This window comes from Onychostruthus taczanowskii, unplaced genomic scaffold, assembly GCF_017590055.1.
Source record: "Onychostruthus taczanowskii isolate IOZ18803 unplaced genomic scaffold, ASM1759005v1 scaffold16, whole genome shotgun sequence".
In the NCBI taxonomy this organism is placed as follows: Eukaryota; Metazoa; Chordata; class Aves; order Passeriformes; family Passeridae; genus Onychostruthus; species Onychostruthus taczanowskii.
In genome coordinates, this window is record NW_024498795.1 from 1,444,267 (window position 1) to 1,462,124 (window position 17,858).

The 17,858-nt window shown below is 39.0% G+C and overlaps 1 protein-coding gene across 1 annotated transcript in view; it reads left to right on the plus strand.

Annotated features, from left to right (window-relative positions):
- CD226 (CD226 molecule) overlaps positions 1-17,621 on the plus strand; it is a 29,908-nt gene extending 12,287 nt beyond the window's left edge. The window contains 6 exon segments of the mRNA XM_041399215.1: positions 7,104-7,180; positions 7,183-7,436; positions 10,417-10,423; positions 15,154-15,263; positions 16,095-16,154; positions 17,490-17,621. Of these exon segments, the coding sequence (XP_041255149.1) occupies positions 7,104-7,180; positions 7,183-7,436; positions 10,417-10,423; positions 15,154-15,263; positions 16,095-16,154; positions 17,490-17,621 (640 nt within the window).
- The last annotated feature ends 237 nt before the right edge of the window (positions 17,622-17,858 follow it).

The window sequence follows — 17,858 nt, forward strand, 5'->3', positions numbered from 1 at the left end:
ACCTATGAGGACTGCTGTGCTTTTACCAAAGTAAGAGAAAATTAGAAAGCATGTTTTAGATGTTCCATACGAGCACTGCTTTGGTGAACACGTGTCAGATGGCTGCTATGGCTGTTACCTGACCTTTATCTCTTTGGTGACAGTTTGGGGATGACCCTCACGTCTTGTCTGTTCACCTGCTGGCACATCCTGCTCTATGGGGAGATTTGCTGCTGCTAGGGTAGACTTTAGGGTGCTGCAGTGAGACTGCTGAGGCTTGCCCTGCTGCTTTTTCACATGTACACCTAAGATCAGTCCAGGAGAGATCTGGAGCACATCAGGCACGATTACACAGTGCTGGAGGGGGTGATCAAGGACATAGACAGCTTAGGTGGTGTCTTCTTCTTGATTCTGTGGAAGGGAAAAGTCCTGCGAAGAGAAGGAGAAGTCCATGGGCCAGGACTGAGTTGCATGGCTGATGTCAGCAGCAAGTTGCCTTTTATCACCATGGGCTCTTTTATTGATCAAGGATTGCTAGAAAGAGACAGGATCTGCCTGAGGACAGAGGAGAAAAACATTCCTGAAAACAGATTGGTGAGGGGAACTCCAACAGGAAAGGGAAATGACAACCCGCATGCGAGCAAGGAGTGGACTGGGCTGACAGGCATAAGGTGTGCAATTATATTTGGTGCGCATAAGTTGTGCAATAATTTTCAGGAAACACCTTGAAAACAAGAAACCAGGGTACAAGGGTGACCACTCCAATTATGCCTACACAAACAGGAAAATGCTAAGGGGGCACAAACGGAATCTTTTTTTTTAAGGGCAAGTATTCTGCTACCTCTATATCCAAGAATACTTCATCCTCTCAGATACTCTTCCATAATTTTATGCCACTGCAGCCACCACTTGGAAATTCAATTTAAATAAAGTATGATATTATCTTTACTATCCAACATAACTGCTGTTACATCCAGTAGTTAAATCCAGATTCAAACATTTTGTAACTTTGGTTTTTGTTTCCCATATAGTAAATGTGATGGATGGAAGTTTGAGATAATGCAATTTTGAAATCATCACAGGATGCAATTAATAGGAAAATAGAAAATATACAGTGACAGCTTTAAAGTATCCACAATTAAAGGAGATAGTTTTGTCTAGGACAGACAGAATAATATTTTATTTGTGGAAATACAAGTTAACTTACTGAATTAACATAGGCAGATAAAAAGCAGAGGATAAAAGAAATTACCAATTCAGATATTTAAACTTCCAAATACTCTAAAGGAAATCACTAACAGGTGATTACTATTTAATGTCTGAAAAGTTCCTATCTGCAAAAGCTTCTGCAGCTGCATATATTTCTGATGATGAACCTTTCTTTCAGCTGGCTTGTAAGGCAGAAATAGAATTTATAACTTAATAAGGACAACAAGAAATGTGAATAAAACTTTTGTTAAAAATACTGATGATATATTGATTTTTTTCTGTTTTCCTACCAGGTACCAAGCTGCATACCAAACTTATTGTGAAACAAATTAGGTATTTCTTTCTTCACCCGTATATTTTCAGTCCGTAAAATAATCCATTCAAAGGATCTGAGAAGTGAGACAGTGATTTTCCCGTAGTGTGTCCTCATGCTACACTCCTGTTGTCGCCCTGATTTTGTAAGACTTTGTTAAGCCTTCTGATGTTTGCATTCTTTCAACAAACTTTCTCACACACAGTTCTGTAAATAACCTATGTTTTGCATTCTTTCATGGAGGTGGAGAGAATTGATGGCCCCTTGGTCTGTCCAGTGGCATTGGAGAGGTGGCACTGTCACCCTCCAATCCACTGTCACCTTTGGAAAACTATAAATGTTGGAGTCAGAAAATAAAGGTTTTTTTTCTTCTTCTTTTTGTTCCCCTGCAGAACAGCAGTGTCTGTGTCATCATTTCGTGTCTTATCACAACATCCTGTCATATAACTCTTCTGGGGCTGGGCAGCTTGGGTTTGTACCCTATCCATTGCCTTGGCATCTGTGGCTTTCACTCTTGAGAAACCCTGGTTCCAATAGTCCAAAAATCATGGTTCCAATAGCTGCTTAGGATGCAGGCTGATTTTTCCCTTCCCTTCCCTTCCCTTCCCTTCCCTTCCCTTCCCTTTCCCCCCCTGTTTTCTTCCCTTCCCTTCCCTTCCCTTTTCCCCCCTGTTTTCTTCTCTGTGGCTTCAGCCGTGCCATGCCCTGCTCTGCCTGCTGGGCACCTCTGAAGAGCCTGGTGGCAGGTGTGAGTAGCTGGGCACAAATCCACACACACACTCACACAGGCTGTGACATGCAATGCAGTGTCCCAGCACAGCATTTCTCTCCCTTTTGCCACTGTGAGACAGCACAGGTGAAGGCTGAGCACAGTACCCTGTGTTAACTCCTGTCTGCTCCTTGAACTCCTGTTGCTGGTAAAATTCTTCTTCATCCTGATCCAATGAAATTGCTGTATGGGATGAAAGTCTGGAAATCTGACCTCTCAGATCTTCAAGACTCTTCTGCAGGTAAATGTTGTCCTAGTGCTGTATGATTTTAACAGATGACTTCTTCCCCAGCAATCAAATTCTCCTTGCTGGAAGTTCATTATTATTTATAGAAAGAATGATTTTCTCATTCTTACTAGAACTGTACTCTTTCTCCCTCCCTCTCTTTGACTTCTCCCTTTCCTTGCACTCTAGGCAACTGAAGTTCTGCTTACAATGGGAAAAAAATCAACAAAAATGGAATATATACAAACAAACTGCAGTTGGCAGGTGAATTACAATTATGCGCTCAATGTTTAGTGTACAGTGCAGTAATAATGAATAATTCGTACACGGAGGCACCAGATTTTTCACAATATAGTTTAATATACATTTAAAGGGATGTATTAAGGATATAAGAGTATAAATACTTCATTTCAACTTTTGTGATCTGAACAACTGTTTAGTTAGATGCATTAGTAAAATGCATCTTCAAACACAACAGTACTTCTGGTTTCTGGTCTAATTGTAGAACTGGTGTCAGTAACTCATTAAAACTAAAAAAAATTTCTAAAAACCTGTGTTTTTGGAAACTTAACCAAATCGTGTAGCACGGCTAATGCAGTTGGAAGACATTAGTTTAGAAGCTAAATATAATGTCTTATTTAGTCTATTCAGGAAGGATGAAAGGGTCACTCAAAATATTTTCTCTTCTGAAAATTGATTTACTTGATGAAGAGCCCCAGAAAAATTTTTTTCTTCCTAAAATTTTAAGCCTCCTTTCCATGTGCAATTATTGTCTTCTGTCACTGCTTATTACAAGCACATGAAGAAAACTGTATTTGTGCGTGGAGCTTCAGCAAACTGAGTGGAACCTGGGAACCTGTCTATGCTGTAGAGCTGTGTTAGATTTGTTAAGATTTGTTTTGAAAAGTTTGCTAAGATCATTAGTTATTTCTGATAGAGAGCATTACTTTTTAAGGGAATGAAAGAATCTCTGAAGAAACAGTATCAACTTACACTATCAGAGGCCAAAACAACAACAAAAACAAAATAACCAAACAAAAACAAAATCCCAAACCAAGTAAAAATGAAACGGACATGAAAAAACTGAGAAATTCTGAAAATCTCTAGCAATGAATGGGGACCAAAACTTTTACATATGAGTTATTTTGACTTCTAAGTGCTTATAGCAAGGGCAGGCGGGGATGGTGAAAAATGATACCATTATTTAATTATTCCTTTAGAAGATTTTCTCAACTTCAACTATTTCCCTGCTGCAGAATTTTAATTTAGTTGCTTGATTTTTTAAATCTCGGGGAGTTCCTTTACACTCTTCTGTGCCTCCATATTCCTGATATTTGCTTTCCAAGAAAAATATTGAAAGATAATAAATTTTAAAAATATGAAATCTTGCAATTTTTTTCTCCTTTAAATACCCAGTATCAGATAGGCGTAGGTACAACAGCAAAATATGATGAGATAACATACTGCCAAAGAGGTTGGTGGAGGTTAACAAGCATGTGAGCAACTTCCTTACTAAGGAGAGTCCTATGGACCTATCCTGGGTGCTGTCACCTCCTCCTACTTTCTGTTCAGGAAGCAAGATGATGTGACAATGGGCAGAGCAGACAGCAGTGGCAGTGTCTGGCATGAGCAGCAGGAAGGCAGAGCCTATTTTTAACAGATGCAAGGATAAATTTTTATTTAACATTTCTGAAGTGCTCACACACGGTGTGTCACCCCGAGCCGCGCGTGTGCAGGGGTGAAGGTGTGTGGGTGTGCTTTTTTCCCGTAGAAGGGATTCTGGGAGAGGGAGGTTTTCATCCCACACGTACCAGGCTGAAAGCAAAGAAACTGTGTTTAGAAAGGTGCTAAATAAAGTAAGTGATTGAACAGAGGAGAAGGAGGATGAAAGAACTATGCTGATGCTGCTGTCAAAATAAAAGGGGACAATTGCTTAAAACAAAAGCCTGGAATACTCTAGTGTACTTAGAAGATTTAATTAGAACTACGTAGGCCTGATTTGCCATTGTTTGTGCCTTATATAATCATATAAATTGTTCAAGGTACCATATTGTAATAAGGGGAGATACTTACATTATTCATAAAGAGTGAAAATACATTAATGTTGCTGCACACTTTCAAATAAAATATATATGCAAACAAATAAAGAAACAAACAAAAAAAAAAAGTCATGACGTCTGTATTTGAAAATGGTCATGACAGAATGCAGAGCAGCCAGAAATCTCCAAACTGTTTCTATTTTCATTTGGCTGCTTGTACCTTGTTCTCATTATCAACATAACACTTTTATTTGTATCAATGCAAACTATATGCAGTTGTATCAAGATTTCTATATGGAAAATTTTCACTGACTTTGCAAGGCAACGTTAGCTTTGTAATGTATCTGTTATAGTATATTACAATGTTGCAATAATATATATTATCAAGCAACTGGGATATTTTGTTTGGCAAATATAACACAGAAGTTAACTAGTAAATTTTAAGACAGAAGGGATTTTCATCGTTTGGTGGAAATGTTTTATCTCTTTATTCCCAGTTGATCATACGTGCAATGTACAATTTTCTAGCAAATACATGGCAAGCAGGGGGAATGCTGGTTGTTATAAGGTCCTATCACTTGGGTCAGGGGGAAATGCTCTAGAAGGTGGGAGGTAGCATCATCAAACACAAAATTCCCTATTAAGCATGTTTACATAGGAGAAACACCTGGAGTTCAGGCTGGCACTGTAATGAAATAATCAGGACAGTGAGGAGACACCCAGGAGAAGATGGGGAGATGTCAATGCTCCTGAGGAGAATGTGGGTAGCAGTAAGGCTTGCTCTACTGGTGGAAAACCAGACTGCACAATGAGGCAAGACTTCTTTGGCAGGAATGTGTGGCTTATTGTAAAGCAGGCTGTTGCTGGAATTTAGCAGTCTGAAGAAAGAATCTGACCTTTAAGAATAGTGTTCCAGAGAGAGGACGGGTTTTGATCACTTTTTCATTTATCCCTCTTCCCTAGCAAATCTGAATGAACCTGCAGATCTGTATCTGCAAGGAATATAAAAAAACCCTTACCTGATTTAATGTAGTAATTTTGAGGGACTGCACTTTAAGGAACCTATTTTGTAAGGTTAGAGTCCCATCAGAGCAGTCATTCAGCCTAATTTGAATAATACTTGGACTTCCATGAGTAAATTCTTGCTGGAATTTGCATCTTAAATGATTATCCGGCCTTTGCAGTCAGCTTCAGTAACAGAAATTTAGCTGTCTTTGGCAAGCTGTGTAAAGAGTTAATTAACTTCACTGTGTTATACCTTCTGTTTGGTTTAGTGAATTTATCTCTCTTCTGTCCTTGGCTGTCATTAACTTTCAGTCTCCTTGAATGCAGTCTACATGGATCTTCAAGTCCTTCATTAATTATTTTAGGTAAACTCATTAGACAGTGTTCCTTTTGTCTTTCACATTTCAACATTTTAATCATATTTCAAGTCTCCAATGGTAGAGGGAACGTAATTTTCTGTGCTGTATTCCATTGATAAAAAATTGCTGGCTAGACCTTTCACAGAGACTGACAAGCTCTCTGAAGTTACAGATTCCCACAATGGAGTCTCCATCCTGTCAGCATGGATGGAATCACTTATTCCTAGCTAGCCTACTTACCTTTCAGTTGTTGCCACAGAGCGAGACAAACACGTAAAAAATATAGTGTAGTGACTTTTTTTTACTTAAAAACATCTAATTAAAAAAAAATCTCATTGAAGAACTTGAAAGATTGATCCTTTTATAGTGTAAGAAAAACAGCGTGATCATAAATCTTTTCCAACATTAGTGTTCAGCAAGGTGACAGTTCTCATCCTAGCTTATGGGATACAGGCATTACAAAACTGACTTTAGAAATCAAGTGGCTCTGATTGTCAGAGAAATTGGCAATCTTTTTATTGCAGACTTTTAAACATTTATTAAGTAGAAAACAGAAAATTGTTTTAATAAAAACAATAACTCAGACTGATTCCAGTCAAAATTATTTAAGATATATCTCTGGTTTCTATGTGGTTAAAGTCTTGAATTTTTCTAGAAGTCTTCTTTCATACCACAGACAAACAGACCATACAGATTTTCCCCAAGTAGAATGTATGAATGGAAAAGATTTTTTTAAAATTTAGGTGGTGCGAGTTTTGTGAATGGGAGAATTGCAGCTCTTAGGCTGGAATGCCTTTTAACATAATTTACTAAATCATGTCCTGAGGGTCACATCAAACCATTTTCTTATTATAACTAGTGTGAAAGAAGAACAAGATTACGCCAAGTTTAATTAGATTGGCCCCATAATTTATGCTGCTGAGTATTTGCTGAAACTGTTAACAGAACATTCATGTACTCAAAGTTTACAAAAATAGCTTTCTTCCAATGTCATCACAGACTCAGAGTTCCATAAAGACTGTTTTGTCTAAACGTGTGCAAATATATAGTCATAGATAGGTATAAATTATATTTTTCAGCATTTCAAATTATTTCAATATCATTCTGCTGTAAGTCAATTTTATAAATATTTGCTGTGCTGGAATTGTGGATACTAAACTTCCCTTGAATTAACTATAACCAGGTTTTTGCTGGGTTTGTGTTTTTCAACAGATGCTTTTGAAGTGTCTGAGAAACAAAATAATCCCATGTTTACCAAGCCAGGAGGAAATGTTGCTTTTACTTCCCTGATAAAATTGGAGATTCAGTGCAGCAAGCGATGTGGGAAAGGATTAAAGCAGATTGGGTAGATATTGTCATTCTGTGCAACTCATCAGGAAAGCAAAGCTTTGGTTTGGGTTTCAAAGAATGTACACCAGTGGATTGCTCTGATCAGGAAATCTCTGGAACTGTCTTTCAAAATGTTACAGCCTCTGACTTTGTGATGTACTTCTGTGTATCTGCTGGGAGAAACAAAAACTATATGATGAATTTTACTGTGGCTGTTAAGTAAAGGAGAAAATGGTAAATGTTCTAAAAATAGAACCTTCTGAGGCATTAACACTTTTACACAAATAAAATAACTCTTCAGTAACAAGTGAGGATTTATTTAAATAACACATTCCAATTAGCAGCATGTACAAGATAGCTAAGTTAACAATAAATCTTATTTTCTCAAAAATAAACTGGGTTTAAGCTTGTCTGATCTTATTGCAGGACTTTAGACCTGTTTGTGAGAAACTGGTTTGATATCAACAATCACAAAATAGAATAGAATAATGGAATTATTTAGACTGGAAAAGACCTCCAGGATCATCAAGCTCAAACTTTGACTGGACACCATCTTGTGAACTAAATAATTCCTGTTGTTTCTTGAACACTTCCAGGGACAGTGACTTCATTACCTGCCTGGGCAGACTGTTTCAGTGCCTGACCACCTTTTTCTGATGTCCAACCAGAACATCCCATGGTGAAGATTCAGGGAGTCTCTTGTCCTGCCACTGGATGCCCGGGAAAAGAGACCAACCCCCACCCGGCTACAACCTGTTCAGGTGATTGTAGAGAGTGATAAGGTCCTCTCTGATCCTTCGTTTCTCCGGGCTAAACAACCCCAGTTGCTTCAGCTGCTCCTCATATGGCTTACAGGAAGGAGATGCTTTGGAAGGGGAGCCTGAATTTGCAGAAGAGGTGGGCATTCTGCCAAAGAAGTCGAAAGGAGAATTTCCCATCAGCAAATTGTACTGCAGGGTCCGTCTCTCTGGGTGCCTCCCAGTGACCCCCGGCCAGCCCCGGGTCGGCAAACAGCGGGGGGGCAGCCCCGAAGTGACCGACAGCGGGGGGACACTCTCTGGTGCCCCGAGGGTACTGAGGGCAGCTAGGCTAGTCACCTTTGCAGCAGAAGAGACACTGGAGACATCAGTGGAGGGTAAAAGGCCGACTCTGAACAGGGGGCCAATCCAAGGTTTATTCGGAGCTCCCCAGGGAGCCCCACACCTCAGGGTGCGCCGTGCTCAGAGTGAGACAAAGGAATCTCAAGGTTACATTTAAAGGGGGGGAGGAAACCGAGGGTAGATACATTTGCTGACCAATAAAGACCCTCCAGGGATGCAGCCTTAGGGGATGGACATTTGGGATAGCGTATAACATCATCCTTGGAGGGCTGACCCCTGGCTTCGGGCTAATCACTCGACGGCTTTGACCGAAAGATCTAGATAGAAGGGATGGGATGCTGAGTGACTGACAGAGAGCCAGGGCGGGGATTTGGGGATGATCTCAACACAGGAGAATGGTTACACAGGTAGAGGAAGGGGGTACAAAACAGGGGACATCATCGGGGGGGAATAAGGGGGTACAAAATCCAACTATTACAAAGTATTACAAAGTATAAAAGCACGCTGCAACAGCAGGGCCTTGGGGATGAGACCTGTCCTCCAACAAAAGCAAAGAGCACACTCACAGTCATATTTGTCATGTAGAGATTTGTGAACTGGGCTCCACCTTATTCAGGTAAGGGGTTTCCTCATGGAGAGCTGAGAAGCTCTCTAGATTTTGCTGTTAATATTGTCACAGCTTCCTTATAATGGAACACATAGACTCTTGAAATTTCTCGTACTGTGGGTTTAGTTCCACCTTTACTTCTATTTTTTGTTATGATCTATCCCACCCCCCCCAAAAAAAAAAAAAAAAAAAAAAAAAAGGAAACTATCCCCCCCCCGCCCAAAAAAAAAAAAATAAAAAAGAAAAGGAAAAGTTTTGCTTCTTCTCTGTCAAATGCATTTTGAAGACCTAATCCTTGTACCACCCAGATCTTCTTTTGCAGCATTCGGTCCAGCTTTTACTTCTCTGTCCTTGCTCCTGGTGATACATGCATATTTGGCAGAGCTGTAGCGTGATCTAAAACTACAGAATATGTTTAAACTGTGATATTGTTAATTGAGAAGAGGAGAATATGCTTGGGGAAAAAACCATGATGACCTGCTTTACTTTGAATACTTGACCACAGAAATCCATAAAAATTGGCAGAATGTGATAAAAATACAGGAAACAGGACAAAAAGTCCACACCTCTGACAATTTTAAACATATAAATTTCAAAATCCTGACTATATTGATATAAGCAAGTATGTCTTAATTGTGAAACAATAGAAATATTTCCTTCTAACTCCCAAATGCAGTATTCTAACACCAAAATGAAAACATATAGTTGCAAAAAATACAGTAACCTTCAGAATGATCAGTTCTACCTATACAAAATATTTCTTCTCCAAAAGTAGAGTTTAGTTTCCATGCTTCTTTTGCTCTTGAAACAAATTCAATTTCTTATTTTAGTCCTAGCAACAGTAGCATAGTTGTGGCTGTTTATTGGAGAAAAGAATATGAAAGCATTGAAGAACATGAAGTACAATATGAGTCAGAAAACACTCCATTGTATCCTTTTTAAGCGCCCACCCTGTATTATTAAGTGCACTTTGCTGAGTTTTCATTAATTTCAAAGAAAGTGAAATATCAAGGATTTCCTATTATTTCTCTTCAACATTTGGAACTTTTTCATAAGATACAATCAATATTGCTGGCGTGACATGGAAAAAACAGTAAGTGGAGAGAAACAGCAGGTCAGGCATGAGCTCCCACTGCACCCTTTGGCACAGCAGTGAAGTCTCTCACAAACTCATGAGTGACTTACTCTGCTTGATCCAACAGTTGTGGCTAGAATAAACAAGCTGCTGCCAGAAACTTGCTGCAGTATTTTTTTTTTTTTTGAGTATGTTCTACCAGTTCAGTCATGTCACTTATTTTGGCTTAACGTTACAGCTAAGCCATGCTCCAGCTCGGATTTTCTACCAAACTCTTCCAACGCTTTAAGCCTGTTGGTGTGATTCTGCATGGGTGAAGCGATTCTTCTCACCTTGCCCAGTTCCAGAGTTATTTTGAAATACTGAGTCTAGAAGGTGGGAGGAGAGCAGGAGAGCTGCTGTTTAGGTTTTAGGTTGAGAGAGTAAGAAAAAAAGATAAGAACCCCCCTTTCATTTTTTAAGCTGCTGCTGAGAGGAGCTCAAGAACTTTTGAAGAGCAGGAATCTTAGGTGAAAGGCTGTATTAAGAGCACAGGATTATTTTCAGAAGAGGCAGCAGTCCAAAAACTGCTGATTCCGAGAGGTGGTATGGTAGAAAGAAGCAGCTTGCTTCTTGTCTGGAAGTGAATGAATTTTTGCAAAGAAAACACTGTGGAATTATTGTTAAGAAAAAAGGGAGAGAGGAATAGATATTCAAGCATCATGAAAACCGTTCTTTTAGTTGTATCAGTAGAAGTCAGCAAGCTGCATTTATTATTTTTGAATACTAGAGAAAATTAAACCATGAGATTAATTCAGTATCACTAAGTTTATCCACTCTATCCTACTAAATATTGTGACTGCTATTTTCCAGAAACAGGAATTTACAGGTTAAATTGGACTTCTGCAAATATGTTTTGACCTCAAAACATGGAACATTTAAAGCAATCTATTTGTAAAGTAGTGTAGTTCTTGTTGGATGACTCTTACAGAAACAGCTGAATATTACATATTTATATAATGTATTCAAGAGATTTTGAATTAATTTCTGATGTATTCTTCACTATATCTCTCCTTCTAAAAATTCTTTTAATTTGCAGATCAGTCATGACACCAGATTCCACATCTGAACCCATTTTCTGTGCTTTTCTTACCATGCTTTTTTCTTTGAGACAGTCTTTGAAGAAAGGAAGCAGACTTGCAATCCACATATTATTTTGGTAGATGATTGGGAAAGAATGGGACATGCCATATGAAAAGACTGAAAAATTAGCAGTGCTGGAACAGAAGTACTTATTCCCTCCTGAAGACACAGACATTTCAGAGAGTTTACAAATTAGTTCTCACTTTAGCAGAAATCAAGGTAGCAAGTTCTCTTAGGCAAAGTAAAACAGAAACATGTTTTTGTGTGGTCCCCCTAGATCTGAAAAATAGGTTAGTGGTTGTATTTACATTCATGTTTAGGGGGTTACATCACAGTTCATACTAGGCCTTTCACCAGCTTTGTTCCCCTCCTCTGGACACATTCAAATACCTTTACCTACTTCTAAATTTCTGGGGTCCAGAACTGCACATAGTCCTCAGGGTGAGATCACACCATGGCTGAATAGTAGGATAGTCTTCATTAGCATCCAGATGAAGAGCAGGGAAGCACTTGTACAGTCGCTGGTGTTTATCATACATTCCTTGAGAGCTGGAAGGAGACAGCAGTGCTTCTGGGCCATGGGAAACAGACAGAAAATAAGAACTGCACTAAGGGGGTGAGGAGAACCAGGATAGGAGTGAAATTATCTTCCTTCCTCCTTCATGAAGTCATTCAGTATGAACACTTGGTATCAAACCATCTCTGTGGGTCTCCACACAACCAGCCAGCAGTCCCTGGGCTTGAATGCATTCATGCTGGATTTCTGCCTTTCAGCTATGGAGTAAATCAGCTATGGGGTAAACGATTTCAGTGATCCCCAATCATGATACCATACATGCCAGTCCATCAAGGCACGTGACAAAATACATGAAGGTCCTGACAAAGCAGCTTGAATCTCTTGCTAAAATAACTCTCTGGCCCATCAATGCTTCCTCCTCAAAACCAAAGTTGGAGCACTGAGGGTTGAAAAGTGTCCCACAAAAAAAAATTCCCAAACTTGCAGAGAAATACTAATACTTGACAGAAGTTGTACTGATGCTGAAAATATACTTAATAACCTCCTGTCAGCATAACACCTTTGTTGAGAACATAAGAACTAAAGAGACACATGACAAGCCTCTGACATGTTTCTGCAAAATCTTGACTGGGATGTTAAAGTCAGTAATTACAAATGGTTTTGTGTAGTTAAAGAAAACAAATGCCTAAGGGAGGTTTTGCTCACTTCAAATGAGAAAAGGCACGCAGGCTTTCAGTTGTCGTTAGTTAAAAGAAAAAGAATCTAATGATTTTTTGCATCCATATTTAACTGACAGCTGATAATCTCAGCTCTCAAACTCATTAACTCAGAGATTATAACCATGACCTGATAAAACTGAAGGTGAAACTTCAGAAAAAAAAAAAAAGTAGTCTGGAGCAATTAAACTGAAGGGTGGGGATGCTGCTGAAATCCACAACTCTATCCAGAGTCACCCATGCTTGATGACAATCAAATAAAATATTTAAATTTTTTTCCCCTTGCTACTTATAGGATGGGGTTTTTTTGTATTACTGTAAGTACTCCCTGGCACAGACAACGGCTTTCTCTGGTGGTTAGAAGTAAAAAAAGACATTATAATTTTTCCTGAATTTGGAGGTAGGTATATGAACCATCCTGCCATTTAAAGTACGCAGGAGCTGAAAACATTCTGTAGTAGAGTGATTTCATATGTGGTTATGACACAAAAGGTGTTGGTTTGTGTTATCAGGCAGCTTTGTCTATAGTGCCACATACCTTCACCAGTGTAAACTTCTGAGAGAATTTTCTTTCTTTATTCTTTCCAGTAAAATAGCATTGGATTCAAGGATAAGACTCTTCTGTAATCAGTATTTTTTGTCATCCTCTCCAATGAACACATTAATACAAAAGAGGCGTACCCGAGCAAGTGTCAGGTGGGATTCAGGACAGCCAGGTAAGATGTGAAGCTTTTTGATCCTGGAGAGGAAAGATATCTGGTGATGCTCAGCAGCTGGTTAGCTGGGATTACTGTCATTAGTGACACTGGTTGCTTTCCTTTGTCTATGAACTAAGCACAGAACTTGTCTACCCCAATGGAAGCTGCACTTTGGGGCAGCTGTGGTTTCATTGTAGAGTGAGCAGAACATTAAAGAGGGAGTACACTTGAAGACAGATTTTAGCTCCCATTCACCAATGAATAGCTGAGAACTTGAGCTGTGGATTACCTGTGTGACTTTGATAATATTACCTCTGTTCTTTTCTCCAATGCTTTTCACCTAAAAAATAAGTACCTCACCACAAACTTGAGCACTATAAGAACAAATCGGCTTATACCTTGAAGCCATTTTCTTGTCTGTCTCTAGTTATTACAGGTTGTTATTGAGTTTCATTTGAAGATATGACTCCATTCCAAAGAAATCAATGCATTTCAAGCAAAGTTACTACAAGTTTAACTTTTTCTGCCTAGGTTGCAGTTTTCAAAGAAAGCGTTTTTGCTTAGGCTAGAACAAATGGGGCAGGTTTCTTGACATCTGTCATCAAGGCAGGTACAATACTAGGTGGTTAAAAAAGTGGGATGATAACAGGAGAAATTTTAGTGACTTTTTTTTTTTAAAACAGATTTCTTTTTGAATTAAAGCAGAAATTAACTGATGCCATTGCGTGAAGTACTGAACAGAAAATCTCTTGAGCATTGAGATGATCTTCCTGGTACTCTGAAAAATAATTTACTGCCCATGGAAGTATTGAATGATTGTTTGGTATCTCCTGTGGGACAACCTTTACAATCACAGAACCACAGGTTCAGGTTGGAGGAGACCACAGTGGGTCATCTGGTTCAAACCTCCTCGCTCAGACAGGGTCATCCTGGAGCACATGGCACAGGATTTTGTCCAGATGGTTCTTGAATGTCTCCAGTGAGGGAGACACCACAGCGTCTCTGAGCAATCTGTCCCAGTGCTTGGGCCCGTACACAGTAAAGAAGTTCTTCCTGACATTCAGGTGGATCTTCCTGTGCATCAGTTTCTGCCCATTGCCTCTTGTTCTATTGCCTAGCACCACTGAGAAAAGCCTGGATTCATTAATCTTCTTGGCATCTTCCCTTCAGATACTTATGGACTTAACAGGTTGGACTTGATGATATCAAAGGTTTTTCCCACCAAGCTGATTCTGTGATTCCATGACATTGATGATGTCTCCTCTCAGTAACCTCTTCTCGAGGTTGAACAGGCCCAGCTCTCCCAGCCTTTCCTCATAAAAGGGACCCTCCAGCCCCTTGATCTCCTTTGTTTCCCACACCAGTAGCTCCATGTCTCTCTTGCACTGAGGAGCCCAGAACTGTACAAACCACTCCAAATGTATCCTCACTAGGGCTGAGTAGAGGGGCAGAATCACCTCCCTCAACCTGCTGGAATGATCTTCCTAATGCACCCCAGGATCCCAACAGATCCCTGATCTGCTTTCCAACAGATCAGCCCCAGCCTATACTGGTGTGTTGAGTTATTTCTCTCCAGGTGCAGGACCCTGCATTTGACCTCACTGAATTTCAGACAGTTCTCTGCCCATCTCTCCAACCCACTGAGGTCCTTGAGAAGGGCAGCTTTCAGACAACCCTCTGGGGTATCGGTCACTCCTCACAGCTTTGTGTTAGCCAAGAACATTCACTTAAGTAGACTGAGGACTTTTATTAACCATATATTAAGTAACTTACATATGGACAGCTTTCTCACCAGGGAAGGAAGGAGATAGAAAAGGATGGTACAAAACATAGCTATTTCTTTTTCATACTGTGCTGTATTCACTCACCTTTGGTCATCCCAATCACAACTTTATTAAGAGCTGGTTCAGCATAACAGAGGCTTTTTAGAAATGAGGAAATTGCTGTTAAGTCTGAATATTGAGCATGAGCTGTCATGGAATAATGTCTTTATATAATCACTGATTTTTCAGCTTAGTTTGTGATAAAAAGTTCATGCTGATTTATATTTTTACAAATTACCAATTGTATTTATTGCAATAATATTTTAGCAACTTGGGATCACAAATGGTTTATTACCTACCTAGCTGAAAGGATTTCTGCTGCTGTTTCAATGTTAGATTTCCTGCTGATCTTCATCACTACTGCTTGTCACAAAAAGGGGAGTAATAAATCAATTTGCAAAACATACTGCAGCAGGTAAGGATGGATGTGTTAACAGCTCATCCTACTATCCCCCTCATAACAAAAAAAACCCTGGTATCCATAAATAATTGAATTTTCTCACTAAAATTTTAAACTTGAAAAATCCTATCAGTTCTACAGCCTATGAAAAAGTGACACCCTCTTGGTTTTTTTTCGCTTTTTTCCACATTAGGGAAACAAATGGCTTACTCAAGTTCCTTTGTCAGCTAAATGCTTACTGTGGCATTGTTGTTACACGTTAAGGGTAATTTGTCAGGAGCAACATCAAGCTAGGCATTGCTATTCCTATTTTGAGCACAGAGAACAGGTGATATCTTGAAGTTTTCTACATGTTCTAGCATTTTTTGTCCTCTGATTTCATGTTCCAGATTTACAGCTGGATCCAAATTAATAGTTTAAACCTTATCTAAGGTATCTTATCAAACTTTATCTAAGTTTGCTGCATTCCCTCCAAACATCTCCAGTGGTCTGATCAAGAATCTCTCTTCTTCCAAAGGAAAAAAATGTGAGCAGAAAATGTATTCCTTCCCCTACCGCAACATATGATGCTGCTGGAATTTTTGGGCAACATATTCCCCAAATAAAAAGGCCTTTTCAGGGTTTTATGACACAGTGCTAATCTCATGCATGTTGCAGTTTGCAAGTCTACCTGGATTTTTATTGTATTTATTGGTTTCAGTGAGAAAGTCAGTAATATCAGCATTATATTGGAATTAGATATTTTAGACTATACTATCATGTATGATGCAGTTTCCACCGCTATGTTTCTGACTAAATCTATGTCTTCAGAAAGAAGAGGAGGGTCACAGAGGCTTTATCAAAAGCTTTGTACTCTACTCAGATCTGGGTAAGGTCACCTGTTGAGATGAAGATTACTCATGGTTTGTACTGTATATTTATTAAGAACTTTCTCTTCTGTGTCTACTCTTTATATCCCCATAATCTTGTAGTGTAATCTTAAACTATATAGACAGGAAAAATTGAAGATTTTAAAATATGATTACTACTACTCATTATTTTTTGATGAATACCCCTTAATGCTCTACATACAGCTACATTTAGAGACTACTCTGGGCTATGTTACTAACAAATTACATCTTTTGATTTGATAGCCTTTTTGTTATTTGTCTCTTTGTAAATGTCTTTTTTCCTCAAGTCATCACTTGTAAAACTGAGGCAAAAAATCATATTGTGTGATACTCTTTCTCTAATCTGTTTTTTCCAGTTCAGCTTCACTACAATTCTTTAGGATAGATGTTTCTTTTTTTTTTTTTTTATTTTTTTTAATTTTTTTTAATTTTTTTTTTTGTTGTTGTTGTTGCTTTTTTTTTTTTTTTGTTGGTGTTGGGTTTTGTTTGTTTTTTGTTTTTTGTTGTAGCAGTCTGTGTTTTGGAACACAGAGTCTTTTTTTTCCCCCTTAATAATCCTATTCAAGCCCTGAAGTTTAGAAGTGGAAAGACAAGGAGCCAATTTCACTGCTTCTCTCTTGTCTCTTGACACCCTTATTCGGGGGTGTGTTTAGGGAAATGAGCGTTCATGGTGGATGTGAGACCCCATTTTCACAGTGGATGTGAGACTGCCTTTCCACCTATCTCCTCCCAGATCTCACTCCTGTATGATCCAGTGACAAGCCCCACTGTCAATGTCACTGTCAATATGTCCTGATAAAGCCAATTTCTCTCATTCTGACTGTTGGGTCACTGTTTGTACCGGGATGAAGCTCTTCCTAGAGTGGCCATAGGTTAGGGACCAGTCTTTTGCTTCAGAAATCACCTTTCCTCCATACCAGTTTACCCAGGCATTGTAAAATTTAGTTGTCTTAATGAAATGGCTAATTCTTAGCATAGTCAATAGCTTCAGAATAATTAATGTTTTAAGATGGGTGTAGGAGAGACCGCATCAGTATCTGAAGAGTGTGTGTGTGGGGAAGGGGCATTTCACTGGTGCTTTATCAGGGGGCCAATGTGAGACAGCTGGGAAACATATTCAAGCTGCAACTTCTTTTTTTCATATGACTTGGATATGAAAAAAACTATTTGTATTGATGGTTTCATACTTCCCAATAATAAGTCAGCATCTGAAGAAAATTTTTTCTGCTTTTTCAAAGCAGCAGTTGCTTTGAGAAAAGACCTTCAACTTTTTCTTTCTTTCTTTTTTTTTTTTCCTTTTAATGTTCTTCTAGCCTCCTTCTAACAGTTATGGAAGATCCAATTTTCATGGCATACACAGCAGAGAAAGAAGAGGAGAATAATCATCACTCAGGCAGACAGAGGAGATTTATGTCAACTGCAAAAATGTCTCACAAAAACATTAGAAAAGATCATTAGGTTCTTTCTTAAGAATGAAGCAATCAGAGCACAGGCCTTTTATTTACAGAATAGACTTTATTTTCTCTGTGCTGGTAAGATGTGGAAGGTCAAACTGGCTGTGCTGGTAGGGCCTGAGCTGCTTTGGCAGGACAGTGATGAGACCCTGGCTCTTTTGGTGTTGTATTGCAGCCTATCCCATAATTCATATGCAGGATTAGAGACTATTTGTACTTCTGCAATAG